Source organism: Bubalus bubalis, chromosome 11 (assembly GCF_019923935.1).
Source record: "Bubalus bubalis isolate 160015118507 breed Murrah chromosome 11, NDDB_SH_1, whole genome shotgun sequence".
Classification (NCBI taxonomy): Eukaryota; Metazoa; Chordata; class Mammalia; order Artiodactyla; family Bovidae; genus Bubalus; species Bubalus bubalis.
In genome coordinates this window covers 22,602,260-22,623,496 of record NC_059167.1, presented here as the reverse complement: position 1 = coordinate 22,623,496, position 21,237 = coordinate 22,602,260, and the positions used below count along the sequence as shown (strand labels likewise).

General features: G+C 51.1%; 1 protein-coding gene across 4 annotated transcripts in view; it reads right to left on the bottom strand.

Moving 5' to 3' along the window:
• Nucleotides 1-21,237, bottom strand: part of ACTN1 (actinin alpha 1) — a 97,792-nt gene that overhangs the window by 38,269 nt on the left and 38,286 nt on the right. For all 4 annotated transcript variants that reach the window (XM_025295299.3, XM_025295302.3, XM_025295300.3 and 1 more), the window contains exons 2-3: nt 4,834-4,948; nt 441-560 (exon numbers count right to left, since the gene is read on the bottom strand). In XM_025295299.3, coding sequence (XP_025151084.1) covers nt 441-560; nt 4,834-4,948 — 235 coding nt within the window. The remainder of the gene's footprint in view (nt 1-440; nt 561-4,833; nt 4,949-21,237) is intronic.

Below are 21,237 nucleotides of genomic sequence, written 5' to 3'. Positions count from 1 at the left end.
GCCTTGTGGACAGCCATCCTGCAGGGGCTCCCTGTACGCACCAATGTCCACACATTCTCCCCAGACCGCAGAACTCTGTGCTTGGGACAGGGGAGCTCAGCCAGGCCTGCAGAAGGGGGAGGTGGCATTCCACTCATGTGGATCCCACGGATCCCACAGTGCTAGGATTCAGCAGGGGGTGGGAGGTGAGAGGGGGTGGGGGGGTTGGGGTCACGGTCACCAAGGTACAGAGACTAGACGGAAAGTGATGTTTTTACATGAAGGATCCACTGGCTAGCCAGGTGCTGGGAGCCCTACTTCCAAATGTGCCCATGGATGTGTGGGTCTAGGAGTCAGGCTAGAAAAGGCCAAGAGAACCAAGAGGTGGGGGCAGAAAATCCGGCTGGATGCAGAGGGGTGGGATGGGGGTGGGGGGCAGCCAGGGGGCAGGCCCTACTCACCTTCAGCTCCTATGGACACCAGCTTCACCCCCTTGCTGGCTATGAAGTCCAAGGCCTTGTTGACATTGGAGATCTTGTGCACCCTCATTTTGCCTCTCTCGGGCTTGGCCAAACGTTCACCTGAACAGACGGAGAGGGAGGAATGGGAAGTGAAACACTGTTCTCCTACTTCTCAGCTCTAGACTGCTTGCAGCCACTCAACAAGTCTGTATTAAGCCCTGAGTATATGTCAAAGGACTTGGCTGTGTGCTAGGAATACAGGGGTGAACAAAACAGCTTGCTGCCTTCATGGACTTACGGTCCGGGAGGAGAGACAGACCTTCAACATACACAAATGAACAAAAAGCCAAAAAGGAGAAATGCTTAAAACAAATGCTTTAAAAGAGACTGCAGAGGAGGAGGGCAGGTAGGAGGGTGAAAGAGTTGTGAGGTGGGCAGGGGAGGCCTCTTAGTAGGAGGCTGGCAGACCCAGACTGCAGGGAACAGTGATCAAGGCAGAAGGAACAGCATCTGCAAAGGCTGATCCGGGAGAGGGTGCAGGTCACGCTAGGGTATTTTGGGAAAGCTCCCTGTGTGTTGCCCACAGAGCCCCTCTCTCATTTGAGAACCACAGCTCTTGTCCATTTACTGCTGCCCAGGGGCACTCTCAGCTCAGCTCCAAGTCAACCCTCCAGCCTCACTCAGCGGCCATTTCCCTGACCCCTGCTTCCCACACAGAGCTTCTGCTGTTCAGTGTTTACGGTCAGGAGCTTCAGGGAAGCAGGGGGTGATGAGCTGGTTCTCCAAATACCCTGCTCAGAGCACAGGAAGGAGGTGTCCAGGGATCCCCTGAAGCCATTTGAAAAATGTATACGTGCAACATGTGCCCAGACCTGGGGAAGGGGCGCACAGCTTTCAGTCTCCGAGAGGTCTGAGAACCACCATCCTCGAACTCAGGACGTCACACCCACCACAGTCTCCAGCCCAGCCCAGCAGAACCCTCTCCACCCCACTTCCAAGCACATCAACAGCCTGGCTGAGAGATCCCAAGGGGCATGGTGGCCCTGATGCTGGGCCATGCTCATCCTGTCAAGAGCAGCACTTCTCCAGGGAGCCCCCTCCCCAGGGCCCCCCCACCCGACTTCCACAGAACAGACTTCCTGCTACAGATGTCACTTGGCCTGGAAGCATCCAGGGAAGCCCAGCTGGGTTTTTATTATTAAATCAAGACTTCCCATGTGTGGCTTTCCCAAGGCTGTGGCCACAGCCCACCCTCTCTAGGAAGGTACCCTACTGCCCCCCTGGGCAGATGAGATGCCCCAGGGCTCCCTTCCAATAGGTGGGATGGACCAGTACCTTGTGGCCCCCTCACCCCCAACGAGGGCTGCTCCCACTAGAGCCCCAGCCTTTAGGTCCTGCTAAAGCCTGAGCTTGCCAGCCTGACTGCCAGCTACATTCACTGGCTGGAACAGGGCTCCTCCAAGACAAGGGAGGTAGCAAAGTCCTGGGACTTTGGTCCATACAAAATCACCTGGAGAACCTGCTGACTGTAGGCATCTGGCCCCCTTCCCCTTCCTCCTGAGTTTCTGACTTTGGAGGTCTGGGAACCCACATGTGGCTAAGTAGTCCTGCTGATTCTGCTGGGTGGTCCAGGGACCACACTCGGAGGACCTCTACAGGCGCCAGAGGTCCCCTTGCAGAGGAGGGACCCCCCCCTTTCCTTTTCCTGTCATCCTAACCATCTCCAGAGACACTCAGGGAGGAAAAGGCATCATCTCAATGACTCAGTCTCTCCCCACCCCAGGGAACAGAAGAGCCGCCTCACAGACATGCACAGGCCTGTTCAGCGCAAGCACCTGGTGGGTATTCAGAAAGCCCAGCTGGGCGTTCAGTCACTCTAGTATTTGCTGAGCATCCCCTACCTGCCCAGTATACAGATCTGAGCACCTGGGACATGGACGAGTTTGTCCCTGCCTTCCAGGGCCAGGTGTGCAGTGGGGAGAAAACACACGAGCCAAAAACGATCCTGCTGTGTGGCAAATGACGTGCTAGAGGGATCAACAGTGTGTTCCAGGAGCCCAGAGGAAGGCAGGCACTCAAAGCAGGAACAGAAGGGGTGGTGGTCAGCGAAGCCTTCCTGGAGGAGATGCCTAAACTGAGTTTTTAAAAATGAAAAAGAAAAAGAAAAAAAAAATGAAAAAGAACAATGCCAGATTTGCTTGAACTAAGCAATATTGGAGGAAGAGGTAAGAAGGACACTCTGAAAGGCATTTAGAGTTCTCTAACAACCTAGAGGAGTGGGATGGGGAAGGAGATGGGAGGAAGGTTCAAGAGGGAGGGGACAGATGTGTACCTATGGCTGATTCATGTTGACGCTTGGCAGGAACCAACTCAATTCTGTAAAGCAATTATCCTTCAATTAAAAAAATACATTTAAAACTTAAAAAAATAAATAAAAGGCAGTTAGAGGAAAACATATGGCAGTTCCTGAAAAAATTCAACACGGAATTACCCTAGGATCCAACAATTCCACTTCTGGGTACATACCCAAGAGAAGTGGAAGCAGAGACTTACGCAGTATCTGTATATCCATGTTCTTCGCAGTATTACTCACAATACCCACAATGTGGAAACGACTCAAGTGTGAATGACAGATGACTGAATAAACAAATGTGGAACATATGTATACAACGGAATATTGTCTGGTCTTAAAAAGGAAGGAGATTCTGGTACACGCTACTTTATGGAGGGACCATGAGCACCTTATGCTAAATGAAAGAAGCCAGTCACAAAAGGACAAATACTACAGGATTGCACTAATATGAGAAGCCTAGAACAGCCAAGTTCACAGAGATAGAATGTAGAATGGTGGTGGGCAGGGGCTGGGGGGAGAAGGAGATGGCAAGTTGGCATTTAATGATGGCATGGCATCTCGGTGGGGAATGATGAAAAAGTCTGGAGATGAGTACTGCTGATGACGGTAGCCCAACAATGTGAATGTACTCAGTGCCTCTGTGCACGTTTAAAAAGGCCCAAACGGTAGATTTTAAGTTACGTATATTTGAACACACACACACCCCCTACCCCCACCTGCGGTGGAAATATTTTAAAGCACTGAGGGGCAGAGAAGCCAGCCAGAGTTTGTGCAAAAGCACCGAAAACAAAGAGCAGGGGGACACACACGTGGGGAGGGCTGCATGTCTTCCTGTGGCAGAGAGTCTGAAGTCTGACACCTTTTGGGGAACAGTTAGTCAAAAACAAAGCAGGTGCCAGCTCATGAAGGATTCTGCTAGCTATGTTAAGGAATGTGAGCTGCAGGTACAAAGCCCCAGGGAGGCACTGAAAAGTTTCAAGCAGGGAACAGCGCAACCACATTTGGACTATTAGGTGGACCCTCTGGCTACGTGTGGGTGATGGAGGCCAGTGAGAAAGGGGGAGCTGGGAGGAGGGGTCAAAGGCCTCTGGACATCATCTAGGTGAAAGCTGATGCAGGCACAATATCTGCGTAGCAGAGGTCAAAGAAGGAGAACAGAAGAAGAAAACAGAATGAATGAAACTTAAATGCCAAAGAAGAGCTGTCTAAGATTCCTGAATGAGGCTTAGAAGAACAAGATGAAGACTGCAGGAGGAAAAAGAGGTTTGCAAGGGCCAGGTGTGGTACACAGTATTGAAGCCTGGGGCACAAATGGGTGGAGATGCCCAGTGCAATTCAGGATTTAAGCCTGAATTGGAGCCTCCAAGGAGAAGGCTGGACTGACCCTAGTCTAGGACTCACTGGTATCAAGATGGAAGATAAAGTGAAGAAAGCAGCTAAGATTGCCCAGTGTGTAAGCCAAGGCTAGAATCTCAAGGACCTTCAACCCTTAAGGGATGGTGGAGGAAAGGTATTTATAAGAAAGTGGAGACAGGCATTGGAGAGAGGAGCTGTCCCTCCAGATATCTGGACATGCAAATCCCAAACTGGGGGCTGGATAAGGAACTAGGATCACCCTGATATAGGTGGACAGGCAGCAGAGGAGCCAGCATTTGGAGACGGTCAGATGCGGTTGCTTTCCTGACCAAAGAATTTTAGCCTTGGAGGAGAAGAGACCCAAGAGACCAACCTTCAGACCGCTCTGTATGCAAATGAGGATGCTGAGGCAAAAAGGCAGTGACTTGTCCAAGGACACACAGAGGGTCAGCAGCAGAGCCAAGCCCAAACTTAGTCTCGGGGTCTGAAATCACACGCTATCTCCCACTTTTTCAAAAGCTCCAAAGCTAGCCCCAACCAAAGATGGAGCAGAAGCAGAGGTGTCGGGGCAGCATTTCCAAAGGGGCAGAGCCCAGTGGGCAGTGTCTGATCCTAGGCGCTGGTGACCCTGCCTGTCTGGCATCACCTTTGCCCTGGCACTCCCAAGACTATGGTCCAGCTCACCTGAGATGACCTCCAGCAGCAGCATCAGCTTCAGGCCGTCCCGGAAGTCCTCCTCGATGTTCTCGATCTGTGTTCCTGCCTTCCGGAGGTGGGAGTTGCACCATGCTGTAAACGTCTGCAGGAAGGAAAGACGAGCAAGTGGTCAGGCTCTCCCACAAGCCGCAAGGTCTCTGAGGCTCTCACAAGGGCCTGTGTCCCCAGGACCCGGCTGCCTCATGTCGTTTTTCCGGCTGTTTTATGCAAGGTGCCGAGTGGGCTGGTGTTGTCATCCTTGTTGGTTAAGACATCTGACGGGGTCAAAGAGGGCAAGAAAGAGCCCTCAGTAGAGCCCATAAAACCTCTCAGCATCATTTCCCCACACAATCTCCTTCACCTCATCGCAGGGCAATAGCTGAGGGGTCGCCCTGCAGGGCCAGCAGCACAGGTGGGCACATGGGATGGACAAAGGAGCACCCTCCTTTTAAAGTCCACCCTCCCAACCTTCTTCCAAAACCATTATCCCCACCTACATTTAGAAGTGGTATGATTCTGTTCTTACCAGTTTACCTCTTAGATTTTAAAGCTTAGTATCAATCTTCACAGTTACAAGGTGGAGTATCCCAGAGGTAAAATATTAAGCCTCATTAACACCTTAGGGTAAATAAATTTATTAAATCCTTGCCCACTTGGCAGCTTGCTAATGGAGAGCATTAATCAGGTTTACTGGGGACAGAGTCCAGAGGAATAGTGTCTGGATAAGGAGAGAGAAAGGTAAGTACCCCACGGTGTGTGTGTGTATGCTGGGGGTGGGAGGTGGAGGCACCTTAAACTGCAAAAGTATGAGCAAGAATTTTAAAAAGGGACTGTAAGGAGACAAAATGAAAGACCATCATCACTGTAATTTTCCAATCTGTGGGGAGAGAACAGCAACCTTGAAGCTTCTGTATTCTGTCTTAAGCAGATGACCAGGCAGGTCACCAACCAAGCTGTCCCAGGCCAAAAGCACCTCCTGGTGGCTCACTCAAGGAAGAGGGTGGCTCAACAAATATGAGAAATGAAAAGTGTGCGCTTCAATTTCACTCGCCCATCCAAACAAAACCTGGGCAAGTGCCTCTCCCCAGCTCACAAACAGAGAGAAGAGCTTTCCTGCTTTAGATCCAAACTACTCTTTGGTGACTCAAAACTTCTCTGCACCAAATGGTAATCTCAATTACATAGGGACTCAAGAGCCAACATCCAGTCACCCCCAGGAGGGCCAGCCAGGTCTCTCCCCACCCACGCTGCCAAGTGGCAATGCTGAGAGTGAGCTATTCATCAAAATGGCAGCATCCATGCTAGAAATCCTCCTCCTCTTTGGAAGGGTCACCAGACTCATGACCCCCACCACCACTTCCTCTTGCCCTGGGGAACTCCAAAGTGAAGTGGCAAAAATGGGCAGGAGGAGGGCAGGATGCCACACCAGTGGGCACTAGGGAGAAGAAATGCCTGAGCAGATTTATGAGCAAGAGTTGAAGAGCCTGGAGCAAGAAGCAGAGACAGCAGTCACACAAGGAGGGGAGAGGACGCTGTGTTACAACATTCCCCCACATTTATTTATGGCTCTGCTAGGTCTTCGCTGCTGTGCACGGGCTTTCTCTAGTTGTGATGAGCAGGGGCTACTCCCTAGCTGAGGGGTGTGGGCTTCTCACTGCCAGCTCTAGGGCACACAGGCTTCAGTAGTTGCAGCATGTGGGCTCAGGAGCTGGGGCACATGGGCTTTGTTGTCTCGAGGCATGTGAGATCTTCTGAGACCAGGGATCAAACCCAGGTCTCCTGCACTGGCAGGTGGATTCTTATCCACTGGACCACCAGGAAAGTCCAGGCCTCATTCTTAAATCATATTTCACTAGGCCCTTAGCAACACAGGATACTCTTTTTCTCTCCCTGCAAACACATCTCCACTCTACAGGCAAGCCCACTCCCATGATAGGCAAGAGGGATGTGTGGGCTGTCCCAAAGTTTGAGGAACCCGACACATAGACTGAAGGTGGGCCAGAGATGCACACTGGCTCCTCAGCCTGGAGTGTCCTCTACATCAGGCTTGGCCAACTTACACTCTTCTTCTAAGACTGGGCTAAGAGATCACCTCCTCCAGAAAGCCTTCCAAGTAGCCACCCCCACATGGGGTGATGTGTCAGGCCCTGACACCCTGCATCTCCTCCATCATTGCTCTAATCCCACTGCAAGGTGGCCGCTGGTCAGCTTCACACCTGGACTCAAGTGTTCACCCTGGAGTTTCAGCGTACAGAGTCACAGATGCAGCACTGAGCAAAATAACAAAAATCCTTGCCCTGTGCGACAGACACTCGGTGGATGTAAAAATGAGACAACTGAGTGAGTAAAGGAGCAAGTGAGGAACCGACACAAAGTGCGAGGATCCAGGAAGATGCAACCGCACCTGAAAGGTATCAGAGCAAGGGACTGACAGCTCTCTCAGGGACCCCAGGAAGCCTCTGGCCCAGAGGAAGGAAGATACAGCAGGGCAGGAAAGAGTGGTTATAGGACGTTCCTGGTGGTCCAGCGGCTAAGATTCCACACTCCCGATGCGGGGGCCCCAGGTTCAATCCCTGGTCAGGGAACTAGATCCCACATGCTGCAGTGAAGATCAAAGATCCTGCAACTAAGTCTTAGCAAAGCCAAATAAATAATTTTAATAAAGGGAAAAAAAAGAGAGTATTCACTGGGTCCCCTTCCTCTCGTGCTGACACTGCAAACCTAGCTGGGGATGAGAAGCTATTTAGTTTTTCTTTTCATTTTGCTGTAAATTTTTTGATGCAAAAAAAATTAAAGAATTTTTAAATCTTTACGATAAGTATAATTTTGTTTGTGGTTCCTTGTTCTCTCCCAGATGCCATGTGTCCATATATACAAAGGATGTCACCACACTCTACGTTGACGAGGGCAAGTCATTTACCACCACCTTGCATTTCCACAGTACCTTCCCCTTATCTCCCTCCCAGGCCCACCTTCAGCTTCTGCCTGGGGTTTTCTGCCAACTTGGCAGGAAGTGGATCACCCCGGCAGCTCATACGGAGTTTCAGGTCCAGTGGTGCTGGGGTCCTGGTGGGAATCGCCAGCACCCTCACAGTTAGGGGGACCATGAAATCTCACTGTTTACCACCCAGTCGTGGAGAGGGGATGGGCTGAGAGGAAGGAAGAAGAGATAAAAAGATACCGCTTTTGCAAGAGGAAAAGTGCTGTTGAAAGCAGCCAGCCCCATTTCCTGGAGAAGCCAGTCCCAGAGCCCTGGAGGCTGAGATGCACCTGTGTTTGCCCAGACTCCCTCCCACAAAGGCCTGCCTCTGAGGGCGCGGGGGGCCACACGTGGCTAAGACCCCAAGGCCCCGTCCTGACCCCAATAGGGTTACTACCAGGAAGGGGCCTCTGAGTGCCTCCCCAACAAGCAGCGCCCAGCTCGAAGCTCGGGCCACAGAGGAAACAGAAACTCAGTGATCAAAAACATGTACTTGTGGGGAACCAGATATGGTTTAGCACTCAGGTCCACTCTTCACCAGCCGCGTGAGCTGCAGGCTCGCCTCCCAAACCTCAGGTCCAGGTCCCTTAGCTGCAAAATAGGGGTAGCGTCGGCACTTTATAAATATCAGGCGGATTAACTGGAAAACATCTACAAAGTGCTTGCCACTTAGAACATGCTCAATAAATGATTAGAGGAAGGAGAAAACTAGCACTTCCAGAACCTCCCCAGGGACGGGCCTCGGAGGACTCAGCCCTGTGAGCTCCCAGCCCACCCCCTCCTCCCTCCTCCAGCCACCCAGCTCGGGTTCCATCCACGCAAGCAATGCACCGTGTCCCCAAGATGACACCTTGTATCTGAGAACTTTTATTGAACTGGCCCCGATGTGTTATGGGAAGAGGGCTAAAAGCGCGCTGTGGGGGCAGAAAGCCTATGACTTTGACCGTGGCCTTATGGATCCCCAGCAGAGGAGGCTGACAGGGCCCCGGGAGAGGAGACAACAGAGTCAGGAGCGAGGTCCTCCCTGCACACCGCACAGACACCCTCCTCTGGCATGGGCAGGCCCTGGTCCTGAAGCCCCAGCTCTCAAATTATGACTGAGGGAGGCACCCGCCCCTGGACAGGAGGAAAAGCCACCAGCCACAGGAGACGCCCATGCTAGAGACCCTGGCCCCACAGCCTCCAGCCCAGATGCCCCGGCGTGGCAGGCAGGGCTGCCCTAGTAGGGTTACAATCCATCCTGACTTCAAATAAAGGCAGATGGCATCTTGCTGCCTCACTCCCAACCAGCCCCTGCCCCATCCAAGCTTCCCCTTGCTCCAAGAGGTCTGTCAGGGGGTCCGTGCTTTGTCTCGGACAAAGTAGATAGGAGCTGATAGACTTTACCGGGACCTGCTTTGCTGTAGAATGAGCTTGGGTGTGCAGACAGCTCAGGTCTTAGGGAAAGGGCCTGGGCTCCATGGTGGAAGGGCAGCCAGAGCTACAGTGGGGCCCACTCCCTTCTCACCCTTCACCCACCTCCAGCCCCACTGCACAGCCTAGGAGGACGTTGGACAGAGAGGGAGGGGCCGGCAGAGGACCCCAACTGCTGCTCAGCTTCTCACTGACCTGGAAGCATCTGCCCACATGTAATCTGGCATGAAGGTGATTTTAGGAAACAAAAAGGGTAACTATCCAGCACTGTAGTTCAAGGCTGCAAATGGTCCTGGCCCGGCTCCTATGGGGGGTGGGGGAGTACGGGACACAGGAGCTGGTCAAGGTCCATGGAGATGATGGAGAGAGAAGCATCTCTGTCTACATTTTCTGCTGGGTCTCACAATCCTGCTTTCACATGAGATCCTCTAGGGGCTTTCCCTTACATCTTTAACAAGTATCCTGTCCATATATCTCCTTTTTTTGCAGCTGAGGTGATGGGGTGGGGCCGAGTCATGTGGCTGGTGGGATTTTAGTTCCTCGATTAGGGATCAAACCCAGGCCCCTGGCAATGAAAGCACTGAGTCCTAACCACTGGATTGCCAGGACATTCCCTACATTTCCTTAAAATAAGGCAAATGGCTTTCGAGAACATGCTTTCCCTACTTCCCAGCTCAGATGCGCTCAGTTCAGTTCAGTCGCTCAGTCGTGTCCGACTCTTTGCAACCCCATGAATCACAGCACGCCAGGCCTCCCTGTCCATCACCAACTCCCAGAGTTCACTCAAACTCATGTTCATGGAGTTGGTGATGCCATCCAGCCATCTCATCCTCTGCCGTCCCCTTTTCCTCCTGCCCCCAATCCCTCCCAGCAGATGCACTAGCATGTGACTTTAGCCCCACAGGCCTTTTTGAGCCTCAGTTTTCACATCTGTAAATGGGGGACAATAACATCTACCAGACAGGACTGCAATGAAGATTAAACAATACAGTGTATCTTACCACAAAAAAAAAAAAAATCAAGAAAAGCTAGTATTAACATACTAAGTTGTTAATTTTTATTAATTATGATAACATAATATTAATTCTAATGTGGTTTGAAATATATTAAGTATGATGTAGTAGTCACTACCATCATTACTGACTAAATTTTAGATTCTAAAAGGTGTCTGAATAATCACAGCCAGCTGGGATCTGGAGTACAGAGGATTACCCCGTAAGCATGAGTCAGGGGCTGAACTTTAGAAGCCAAGCGGTATTTAGGGTTGTGACCTTGGTGGGAGGAGGGAAACACAAGGAGCAAAACACAAGAGGCCAAGCACAGGAAGGTCACAGGACTTGCTTAAGATCGCTCCACAGAGGGGATCCCTGGAGGGACTCCGCGCTTTCACTGCTGAGGGCATGGGATCAATCTCTGGTTGGGAAACTAAGATCCCATAAGCCACACAGTGCGGCCAAAAAAAATTTTTTTTTTTAACTGAAAATAAAAATCACTTCACAGAGCAGGAATCCAAGAGACAGTAAGGATTCGATCACTCTGAAGACGACAAGGTAAACCCCAGCTCATCCATTTCTAGCCACGTGATAACCTCAGGCAAGTGACTCAAGTGGCTCTGCCTCAAGGCGCTTGTCTGTAAAATGGAGAAATGACAGCACGGGGTTAGTGGAGAATTTCCTGAGAAACACTGAAAAGAAGGTCTGGAACACAGGGGCTGCTCCGTAATTACCTCTCATTACTGTTACCACAATAATTAGAGATAATTATTACAAGTTCATGCTATTCAACACACGTCATCAAAGAACGTTAGAGCTGGAAGACATGCTTGGCACATCAGAGCCAAACCCTCAGTTTACAACTGGGGCACGTGGACCAGAGAGGGTGAGTGATTTTTCCTAAGCCACACAGCTGGGGTATGTTCACAACCTGGCCTCCTGAGTCCCAGCCCCACATGCTTTCTGCTCCACCAGGACCATGGGGACTTCAGGTGCAGGTGAGGGTGGGGTGCTGGAAGGGAACAGCAGAACCAAGGGCAGACAGAACCGAATCTTGTGGCATGTCATGGGAAACTGATCACTGTGAAGTGAAAACACCACCCAGAGAGACTCCGGTCAGCGCTGGCAGACAGCGTCTTGAGTTGATGGACCATCAGTAGGGCTGGCGTGGGGCGGGCTGCCTCTCTGGGGGTAGCATGATGGAGGGAGGAAAGGGGAGTCCCGAGGCAGGCAGCTGCTTGTCCAGAGATGGAAGAATATTCTGGATGGTGAGCAGATCAGAAACATGTCTTTGAGGAGAACTCTGGGAACTCGGGCTCCCTGACCAGGAAGAGAGAAGAGTGGACTCGGGGGCTCATCCAAATATTTGAAAGACCCTCCTATGGACAAGCAAATAAAAGTGCTGGGTGCAGCCCTGGGCAGAACAAGGCAGGCAGCAATGGTGAGGAACGTGTGTTCTACAGCAAGACTGACCTAGTTCTAATCCCACCTCTGACCGAGTAACCTTGGGCAAATGACTTTAATTCTCCAGCTCTCAACCTCCACATCTGTAAAATGGGTATAATAATAGAATACGCCTGGAAGGGTGCTGTAGATCAGTGCAGCAACACGCAGCAAGTGCTAAACACAATCACCCACACATAAGGCTCGATAAATGGGAGCTATTGTTATGAGGATGAAGGACAGGAAGACCAGAGCTCAATGTAATAAAGGACAGACCAAGTGCTGGATGTGTTACCCAACAAAGGCATGTGCTTGGTGAAGGTGCTGAGAGAGGACTCAACCAAGCACCCCCTCAGGGCTGAGCTAAGTAGGTCCCTTATAATATTGATTCTTCAAGAGTAGAAACCCAACAGAGAGCCCAAGAGGGCCTTTGTTTCAAGACGAATCCTTGAGTACACATGGAGGAGGCGAGGTCTTACCAGTCCCACTTTTCTTACGCTTGCCCATTGTGCTTTTATTAAACCTCTTTGTGCCTTAGTCTCCTCATCTGTAAAATGGGGAGAGTAACAGCATCTGCCTGCATAATGTTGCCTCATAAAGCAGCCCTTGAAAAGTTGGTTCAGGGATGTGTTTGAAGAGTTCAACTGGACCAAGACCACACGCTTCAATGTCTGAGCGGAGTTTCTCAAGATCAAGACCATTGATATTTTGGGTCGGCTACTCCTTTGTTCAGGGTTTGGGGCCTGTCCCATACATCATGAGATGTTTAGCAGCATTCTTGGACCTTCCCACTACATGCAGGAACATCCCTCACCTCAAGTTGCGATAACCAAAAAACACACCTTGGCTGAGAATCTAGTCTAGAGGAAACAGACACATATGCCATTAATAACAATAATAACAGCAGCATCTAACATCTGTTGAGCACTCGCTCTGTGCTGGATCCCCTTCTGCATGCTTTAGCCCTTTTAACTCTATCTTCATGACAACATTATGAGGCAGATGCTGTTACTCTCCCCATTTTACAGATGAGGAGACTAAGGCACAAAGAGGTTTAATAAAAGCACAATGGGCAAGCGTAAGAAAAGTGGGACTGGTGAGACCTCGCCTCCTCCATGTGTACTCAAGGATTCGTCTTGAAACAAAGGCCCTCTTGGGCTCTCCGTTGGGTTTCTACTCAGGAGAGCAGCATGGGCACCAAGGCCTGGTTGCAAGCTGGTAAGTGGCAATCAGAGCACAGCTTCAGGACCCGGGCAGGCGTGGTAAGGAGACAGGAGGCTTCTCTCCTTGGCTCCACAAGGGAACATGGGTCCTCAGGTGGCAGACCTCGAATGAAGAGGAGCCAGAAATCTGGACAATATAAAAGTAAGACATTCCACAGCCCCCTCAAAAGATACAGGCAGGCTAAATCTGAATGAAGACTGACAGGGTCCCTGGTTCCACTGTAGGAAAACATGAAACCTTTCTAGGTCTCCTAACAACCAAGTTACCACACGGGAACATGTGTGTTAACACACGCACTCAGCAGACAGCTGCGCCCAGCAGGGTCAGCATTCCTCGCAGACCACTGCCGGCATCAGCCATCTGGGAATCTGCAATCAAAAACTCAAGGTCCATCCTGTGAGTGGCCACAGGGGCTCTTCTCATTTGGGTTTGATCAGGGACCCACACCTGTCACCAGGGACCACAATAGGTGTGCCCCACACATTCATGTACACACACTACCATGCTGTGTGAACCCAAACCAAGGTACCAATCTTCATTTAAAACATCTGCAAAAGGAACTTTCTGCTAATTCCCATTAAAGGGTAGGTACAGTGGCAAAGCCACAATACGTCACACTGGGCAGGTTGATGCGGGGCACATCTCTGGTGGCAGGCACCTTGCCAAGGGGAGCTAAAATGGGCAAGACTCTGAGCCCAAAGCTGGGACGCTTTCCTGGGTAAGTATCACTCAAGAAAGAGGGGGGCCGTGGGGACAAAAACATCCTTGCCAGCATTACTTAAGAGGAAAAAAATCAGAAATAGCCCCAAATTCTATTAATAAAATATTAGTTAAGTAAATTATGGTTCATCCACTTAATGGAACATTAGATGGCCAAAATGATGGGTTCTGAAACTATATATTACGGGAAAAGGCTGACATGTAATTAACAAAAAAGCAGGATACAAGACTGTATGCACCACAGGCTTAAAACTATGTGCGATCACATGAATGAGAGAAAATGATGGAAACAAAATCCCAATGCCAGCAGAGCTCATGTTCCTGTAGCTGAATTGCTGGTGCCTTTTCTTTCTCCTTGCCCATCTGTCTGCAAATGTGGTTGACGGTCCCCATCTCCTCCCTGGCCTTCTGCCTGCCAGCACTCACTCCCCTTAGTCCAGGCTGTCCATTCCTGGCTGACCTGTCCACTGGTCCTGCAGCAGGGTAAACAAGATACACCCCCTGCAGCCAATCGAGACTGGCTCAGCGAGTGGGAGACAGCAGTACCCACCTCACCAGCCACCAGGCCCCAGACTCACGTGCTGACCACATCTCTCCCAGGCATATCCTCCCGCTCCCCGGGGATCCCGACACTCAACACCAGCCCCCGGCTCACTCCGGGGGAGTTACTGTTCCAGGCACAGGGGTTAGGAAACCTGCGCCCTGCCCTGGTTCAGCCAGACATGAGTGTATCCTGGTATAAGCCACCCCAACCCTTTCCACCTATGTAACCTCAAAAGCATCCCTCAGACCCTGCAGGTCAGAGCCCGGCAACTTGTCCCATCGTAACACGCGAGCATAAAAACCACAACCAAGGACAGCACATCAGACGTCTTCTGTCCCCGTGTAAGGCTGATCACAATGGATGGGCTCTGCTCCTTGTCAGAGAGGCCAATACCAGTCAAGTCCACGGGGGCAGTTTCATCTCAGTGACTCAATGCATGATCAGCGTTTCAGTCTCAAGACTGCCTACCCCTCACAACAAGACACCTGTTATTATTTCACTGGATAGTCCCTAAAAGCTTGGTGCCAGAATATCCCTGGAAGGACACACAAGGGCCTGGCCCAGCAGCTGCCTCCAGGGAGGGGAGGCAGGAGGCTCCTGACAGGGGAGGGCGTGGCGTTTGCTTTTCACAGAATACTCTTTTGTTTCTTCTGAATTTTATACCATGTGCAGTCATCTGTCTGTTTTTTTTAAACTATGAAAATATAAGAAAATCCTGTCTGGAAGTGTATACATTTATCTGGTAAGTCGGACCTCAGGGATTGGACAGAGGGAACTTCCAGTTTCTCTAGGAGGACTTGGAATGGCACTGGGGTGGGGTCAGTGCTCCTGAATGATCAGAGAGAAAACACATGCTTCCAAATAAAAAAAGAATTGATAAAGGAAAAATTATTCCACCTATTAAAAGAATTAGTAAGAATAAAATATGGAGAAAGGGTTGTGAAAAACTCTAACTTGCCTTATCAGTGTAAAATATTATAAGGAAAGTCATAATTAGGGACCAGGATATAAAGATAAAGCAGCAATCATACCCACATGTCCACCTCAATAGTCAGACAGCAAACTGTCAGGAAATTAAGAGGAGAAACCCCTGGCCCAGCAGCCCAGAAAAGCCCAAACAAGCTTCTAAGCCTCTTGAAGGTGGTGCAGGGCTTCCCATACAAGCTGGCTTCTCATCAGATGGTTTTCTCCTCCCTGGAGGAGGGCACCAGGACCCTGGTCTAGGCTCTAGGGCTCATCACCTGAGATATCAGTTCAGCAGCCTCCCAACCCGCCGCACCCCTCTGGGCGGGGGCCTTGCCAGGGCTGCCAGGCAGAGCCCACCTCCTCTGCCAGTCCTGGCTCCCATGTTCAAGCATCAGGCTAGGGTACCTTGAGAACTCAGGGCCGAGGTCTTTGCAACATCTGCTGGCCCCAGGGGAGGTCACTGGGGACCAGCCAGGGAGAGTTCTCTCTCCTTCTGACCCCCACACATGGCCAGTCTGGCCAGGGCATGGGCACTGGGTGGGCTGTCCAAGCAAAGGCCTGCCAGCAGTGATCTCAATGCCCAGGGTTACAGGAGTATCTGGTTAACTTATCAAGGGCTGGCCGCCAGCCTTTCAAAGCAAGCTGTCAGCTGCTTCACTCACGATGAAAAGCAGAGTCCCCAAGAACATCTCCACCCAGATTTGTTTGCTCTCCACCCACCTGGGAGTGGTGCTGAACCGCTGGGCGGTTTCCTCTGCTCTGAGAGGGCACCACCCCACCCGCTCTCCCCCCAAGTCGGGTAAATGCTGGGGAACCGGAAATTCAGAGGCAGGTGGCTGGAGGCTCCCAATGGAGCTGGACTCTGTAACTGGACTGAGCCGGGTCTCCACCTATATCTTTCATTAGCTGTGTCTCTCTAGACAAAATTCTCAATCCCAGCCTCAGGATGCCCATCTGTAAGATGGGGATAACAAGACCTATGACAGCCTAGCATGGCATGAAAAAGGACCACATTAGATCTCCTGTACTTAAAGACAGTCTGGTGCTCTGTTCACAACAGAGGCTTTAAACAATGTTAAACCAGCTGGCCTTTGTCCCTCAGTGGCTGTGTGGCTTTAATGAACCGGCTGTGGCCTCAGTTGCTTTGTCTGACAAATGGGGATACAGAACATCACGATGTGCAGGGCTGTTGTCAGGTGAGGGCCATGGAGGCAGAACAGCCAGGCGTGAGGACGGGACAGGAGTCCCATCAGTGTCTGCTTCCTACTGCTCTCGCTTCCCATTCCCTTTCTATTTGATCAAAGTTAATCATTCACAGAGCTCTACAAGTTAGGAAGAAAGAGGTCTGTAATATCTCTCCAGCTAATGAGGAAACCCCAAGACCAGCCTCTGGCCAGGGTGAAGAGAACAGGAGGCAGAGGAGCAGGGGCCCGTGTTTCTGACTTATGTCCACCTCCAGCCCACTCGGGGAGATATCACCAGATGACCGGAGGGTGGCCAAGGCCACAAGGCCATGGCACAGGGGGCCAAATGGCTTATTCTAGGAGGTGATGTGACCTAATTACCGTGTCCTGGTTGGAGAGAGGAGAGCTCCCAGCCCCTCCAAGTGTTCCAGGCCCCTCTTCCCACTGAGGCCCCTGGAAGACAGCCCAGGGCCTTCCTGCAGGTGCCAGCTGAACCTGGGGCTGCTGAGAGATTTCAGGACCATTTTAAGTCAGGTGGCGTGTGATCCCAGTGAAGCAACAAGGGCTTCCCTCCCAGCTCCAGGCCAACGAGTGTCAACTGCCCCCACCATCCACAGCTGGCCTCTCCCAGGAAGAAAGAGCCTCAGCAACGGTCCAGCCATCAGCAGGCTCTGAGATCCTGGACTCGCAGAGCCTCAGTCTTCACATCAGTAAGTGAAGTGAAGAAGTGAAGTGAAGTCACTCAGTTGTGTCCGAATCTTTGGGACCCTATGGATATTAGCCTGCACCAACCTCCTCCGTCCATGGGATTTTCAAGGCAAGAGTACTGGAGTGGGTTGCCATTTCAGACAAAGACCAAAAAAAAAAATCTTATTCCATGCAGCTGTTCTAAAAGAGGGTTGTGTGAGCTAACACAGAAGGCTTAGCCCAGTGTCTGACGCAGACTAAGTGCTCCCTGGATGTTAAAAAAACAAAAATGTATCTACAAGAGGCAGACATAGAGTAGGGGTAGCTTAGGGCTGGGGGTCGGTGATAGCTAAGGGGGGTGGGGTTTCTTTTGGAGGTGATGAAAATGATCTAAAATTGACTGCAATAATGGTTGCACATATCTGAATATGCTAAAAAAATTAAATTATACATTTTAAATGGGTGAATTGTATGGTATGTGAATGATATATATCAACAAAACTTTTTTTTTTTTTTTTTTTAATGAAAATATTCCAAGACCCCACTAAGTCTTTTAAAAACCCATTTGGCCCATTGGCAAGGAACCAGTCTCAAAGGCAGGCCCCAGACCCCCGTCCTCTCTAGGCACTGAAGTAACTGAGACCAAGATCCCAAGGGGGGAGGCCTGGGCTCATCTTGGGCCCATGTGTAGCACTTGGGCCAGGCCTGAGCTGTGGGCTTTAGCCCCCACTGGTCTTGTTGTTGCTTCCCCAGAGAGTGGTGACTCCAAAGAGCAGGTCACGCTCCAGAACACCCGCTTAGCCATGAAAGGCCTGTTGGCTCTTCCTGGGCACACTTCACACCAGTTGGGGAGCCCAAGTCGAGAACAGCCTGCTCCCCACTGCCAAGCCAAGGGTGGGCCTGCCTGTGACACCTCCCCCACGTCTGGAGTCCGAGTCTGGCCCTTGCGGGTCTGACAGCACACAGGCCACGTGGGCTGCAACTCACAGGAATGGCCTGCACATTCCTTCCCCAAAGAAGGAAAAGCCATTCACATGTGAGGTCATTTGGTTTTCCTGGCACGAGGCTGAGAGCCACAGGCCACTCAATTCCATAGAGAACTTCCCCACATGACAAGGCTCAAGCCCTGCTTGGTATTCATAAAATATGGGAATCTGTGGTCTGGCCACCTCAAGCATCTAACCTGACTCCTCTGTGTGGTTGAGCTGTGACTCTCAACTTTACAGCCTGAAGCCTTGATGGTCGCATCCATGAAATGGGAATAATCAATCCACCCCATCCTACGGTTGTGATAAGAATTAAAGAGCACAGTACTGGACTGAGGGTGGGGGCTCAAAAAGTAAAATGCAGTACAGTTAGTGACCCCTCTCTCGCCAGGGTCACCTCTAATGAGAGTGCTAGCTTTGCTGACTGGGAACAAAGATTCTGCCCGGGCACCAAGCCCCTCAAGGGGGAGCCTCTGGAGAGGCCAAACCACTTATTACAAATTTGCAGAAAAGAAAGAGACACTGCTTGGATCAAAAAATTTCCCAAGTCTCTTCTCTGTGTCCCTGAATAACCCGCTGGACTGGAGCTTCTGTTCTGGCCTGTCCCACAGTTCACCCCTGGGACCCTGTGCCCTCTCCTTTGGCACAGGGTCAGGAACTCTGACCCCCAGAGGCTTGGAGCTGGGGGCAGTAGGGGCATCAGCTCTGCCCAATGCTTTCAGGGACTTGGGAGGGGTTCCTAGAGACCCCAGACCCAATAGAGATAGCCACTGAACCTCTTCTAGTGAGCAGGAAAACCCCGAAGAGAGGTCAAGGCCCAAAGTCTGAGCTTACACTGATCGGCCCAATGACACAAGAGCAGGGCAGCAAACAAAAGGAAAAACGTGGAGCAGAGTAGCCCTATGCAGTGGTTCTCAAACTTGAACATGCATTAGAATCACCTGGAGGGCTCGCTAGACCAGATGTACGCATCCCTCCAGACTTCTGCTTCCATAGTTAATGGACAGGTGGAGAAACTGCATTTCCCACAACAATCCACCTGGCGGCTGATGCTGCTGGCCTGGAGACCACACTAGGGACCATGGGCTTCATGCTTACAAGGATGCGTTTGGGGGCAGAAGACTTGGATTTGATCTGGGTCTGCCACTTACTAACGCTGAGACCTGAGCAAATTCTTGCCCTTTTTGAGCCTCAGTCTTTCTCCCTGGGCTGTTAAGGGGTTTCCATGAGCTAACATTTGCAAAAAGCTTGTGTGAGTGCACTCAGTCACTCAGTCATGTCTGTCTCTTTGCGACCCTATAGACTGTAGCCCACCAGGCTCCTCTGTCCATGGGATTCTCCAGGCAAGAATACTGGAGTGAGTTGCCAGGCCCTCCCTCCAGGGGATCTTCCCAACCCAGGGACTGAACCCGTATCTCTTGTGCCTTCTATTCTGGCAGGCAGGTTCTTTACCACTGTGCACTTGGGAAGCCCTTGCAAAAAGCCTAGCACATGCTAAGTTGTTAATAATATCTAGAGTTCCCTATTTAAATACAAGAACTAAAATACAGATACTTACAGAAAGGAGTGAGATAATAGAAAATGCTCAGGGTCCATGGAATTGCCTATGTGTTCTAGATGGTCACCTGGACCATCCAAGGGTTACAGAGGTTGCCCGGGTGCCCGGTGTATGCCTGAGTCTGGGCCAGCATGCACCAGCCAGCACTGTGCCCCAGTAATCCCTGGCCCTGGGCTCCCTGACCCAATCAAGGACATACGATCAGTAAGACAACCTCAGCCCACAAACCCACACCAATGCTATGATGCCGCCCACACCTCCCTCCCAAGGGACTACCACATGCCCTCACACCGAATGTAAGTAGAAACACAGCCTCCCAAAAGAAAGTTCAAAGCTCCAGGGAACCCAGAGTCTTCAGGGTACCAGAGATGCCCTAAGCAGAAAGCAGGTGGCAGGGGGCACAAGCTGAGAACCCAGCAGCTGCACAAGCATTGCAAGCCACAAGGAACCACGCCAGTGATGTGCACTCTGGGTGGGGGTGGGGAGGATGAAGCATTAACAGACCATCTATAAACCGCCACTCCCTGGGGAATCGGAGCTTTCTGCAATCACTCCATACCGAAGAGGAAGTTTCTGGTTTCAGGAACACTGAATGGAGGAAGGGAACAGAAGGCTTGGCACTTAAAGAATTCCTCCTCAGTTGCATATAAAACAATAATTCGCCTTTAACCCCCAAGAGACCGGCAAACAATTAGAGGTGATTACCCCAAATACCACTGTGGTTGAGGAATCCGGGAGCCCTCGTGCCTGGCTTGACGGGTGGGCTGTGCAGCCATACTAGAGAGCAAGTCACTGCTACACGTACCTGCCCAACAATCCACCCAGGAAACCTCTCAAAGAAATTCTCACGCAGTGAACACTGGGGTCCTTGGGAGAACATGCATCATTCTGTCATCTGTGTTGGAAGGGGAGGGGTGGGGGATCAACGGCATGACCATCGCAGGGAGATTTTAGGGTAAAACATGGTATGTTTTATGCAGTGGCCTTGCATGGATGGACCCGCAAGTGGGCCATGAGTCGAGGGGCCTAATGAAGTCAATCTTTTCACCCAATGTCCAGGAAAATAAAGTTTCTTCTCCCAAAATACAGACACAGCACATTATAAAGCAGCACGCGAGTGCGTGTATGCAAAGTCACTTTAGTCGTGTCCGACTCCTTGCAACCCCATGGACTATAGCCCACCAGGCTCCTCTGTCCACGGGATTCTCCAGGCAAGAAATTACTGGAGTGGGTTATCATGCCCTCCTCTGGGGGACCTTCCTGACCCAGGAATCAAAGTTGTATCTCTTATGTCTCTTGCATTGGCAAGAGAGCTCTTTACCACTAGTACCACCTGGGAAAACCCTCCATAAAGCAGCACAGAAACCCTCAAACCCCTTTATTAAGAAATCATGGGGAAAAAAAAAAAAGAAATCATGGGCAACTTTTGGGCCATGAAAATCCCCACCCAGGCCCAGGTGGACGTAGCCCAAAGCCATCTCCACCCTCCCAGCCGTGACCCGGCGCGTGGGCAGCCCTGCATAGCAGGCTTGCTGGCCAGGTGGCTGGCCAACACCTCAGTGTGGCCAGCCTGGCTCAAGGGACAGGGCAGCAGGGGGATCAGGAACGGGGAGGGGAGACTGAGGAACCTAAATGTCTGTGGAAACTTCCACATCTCTGGAAGGGTGGGATGAAGAGCAGCCGTAGGCAGATCTG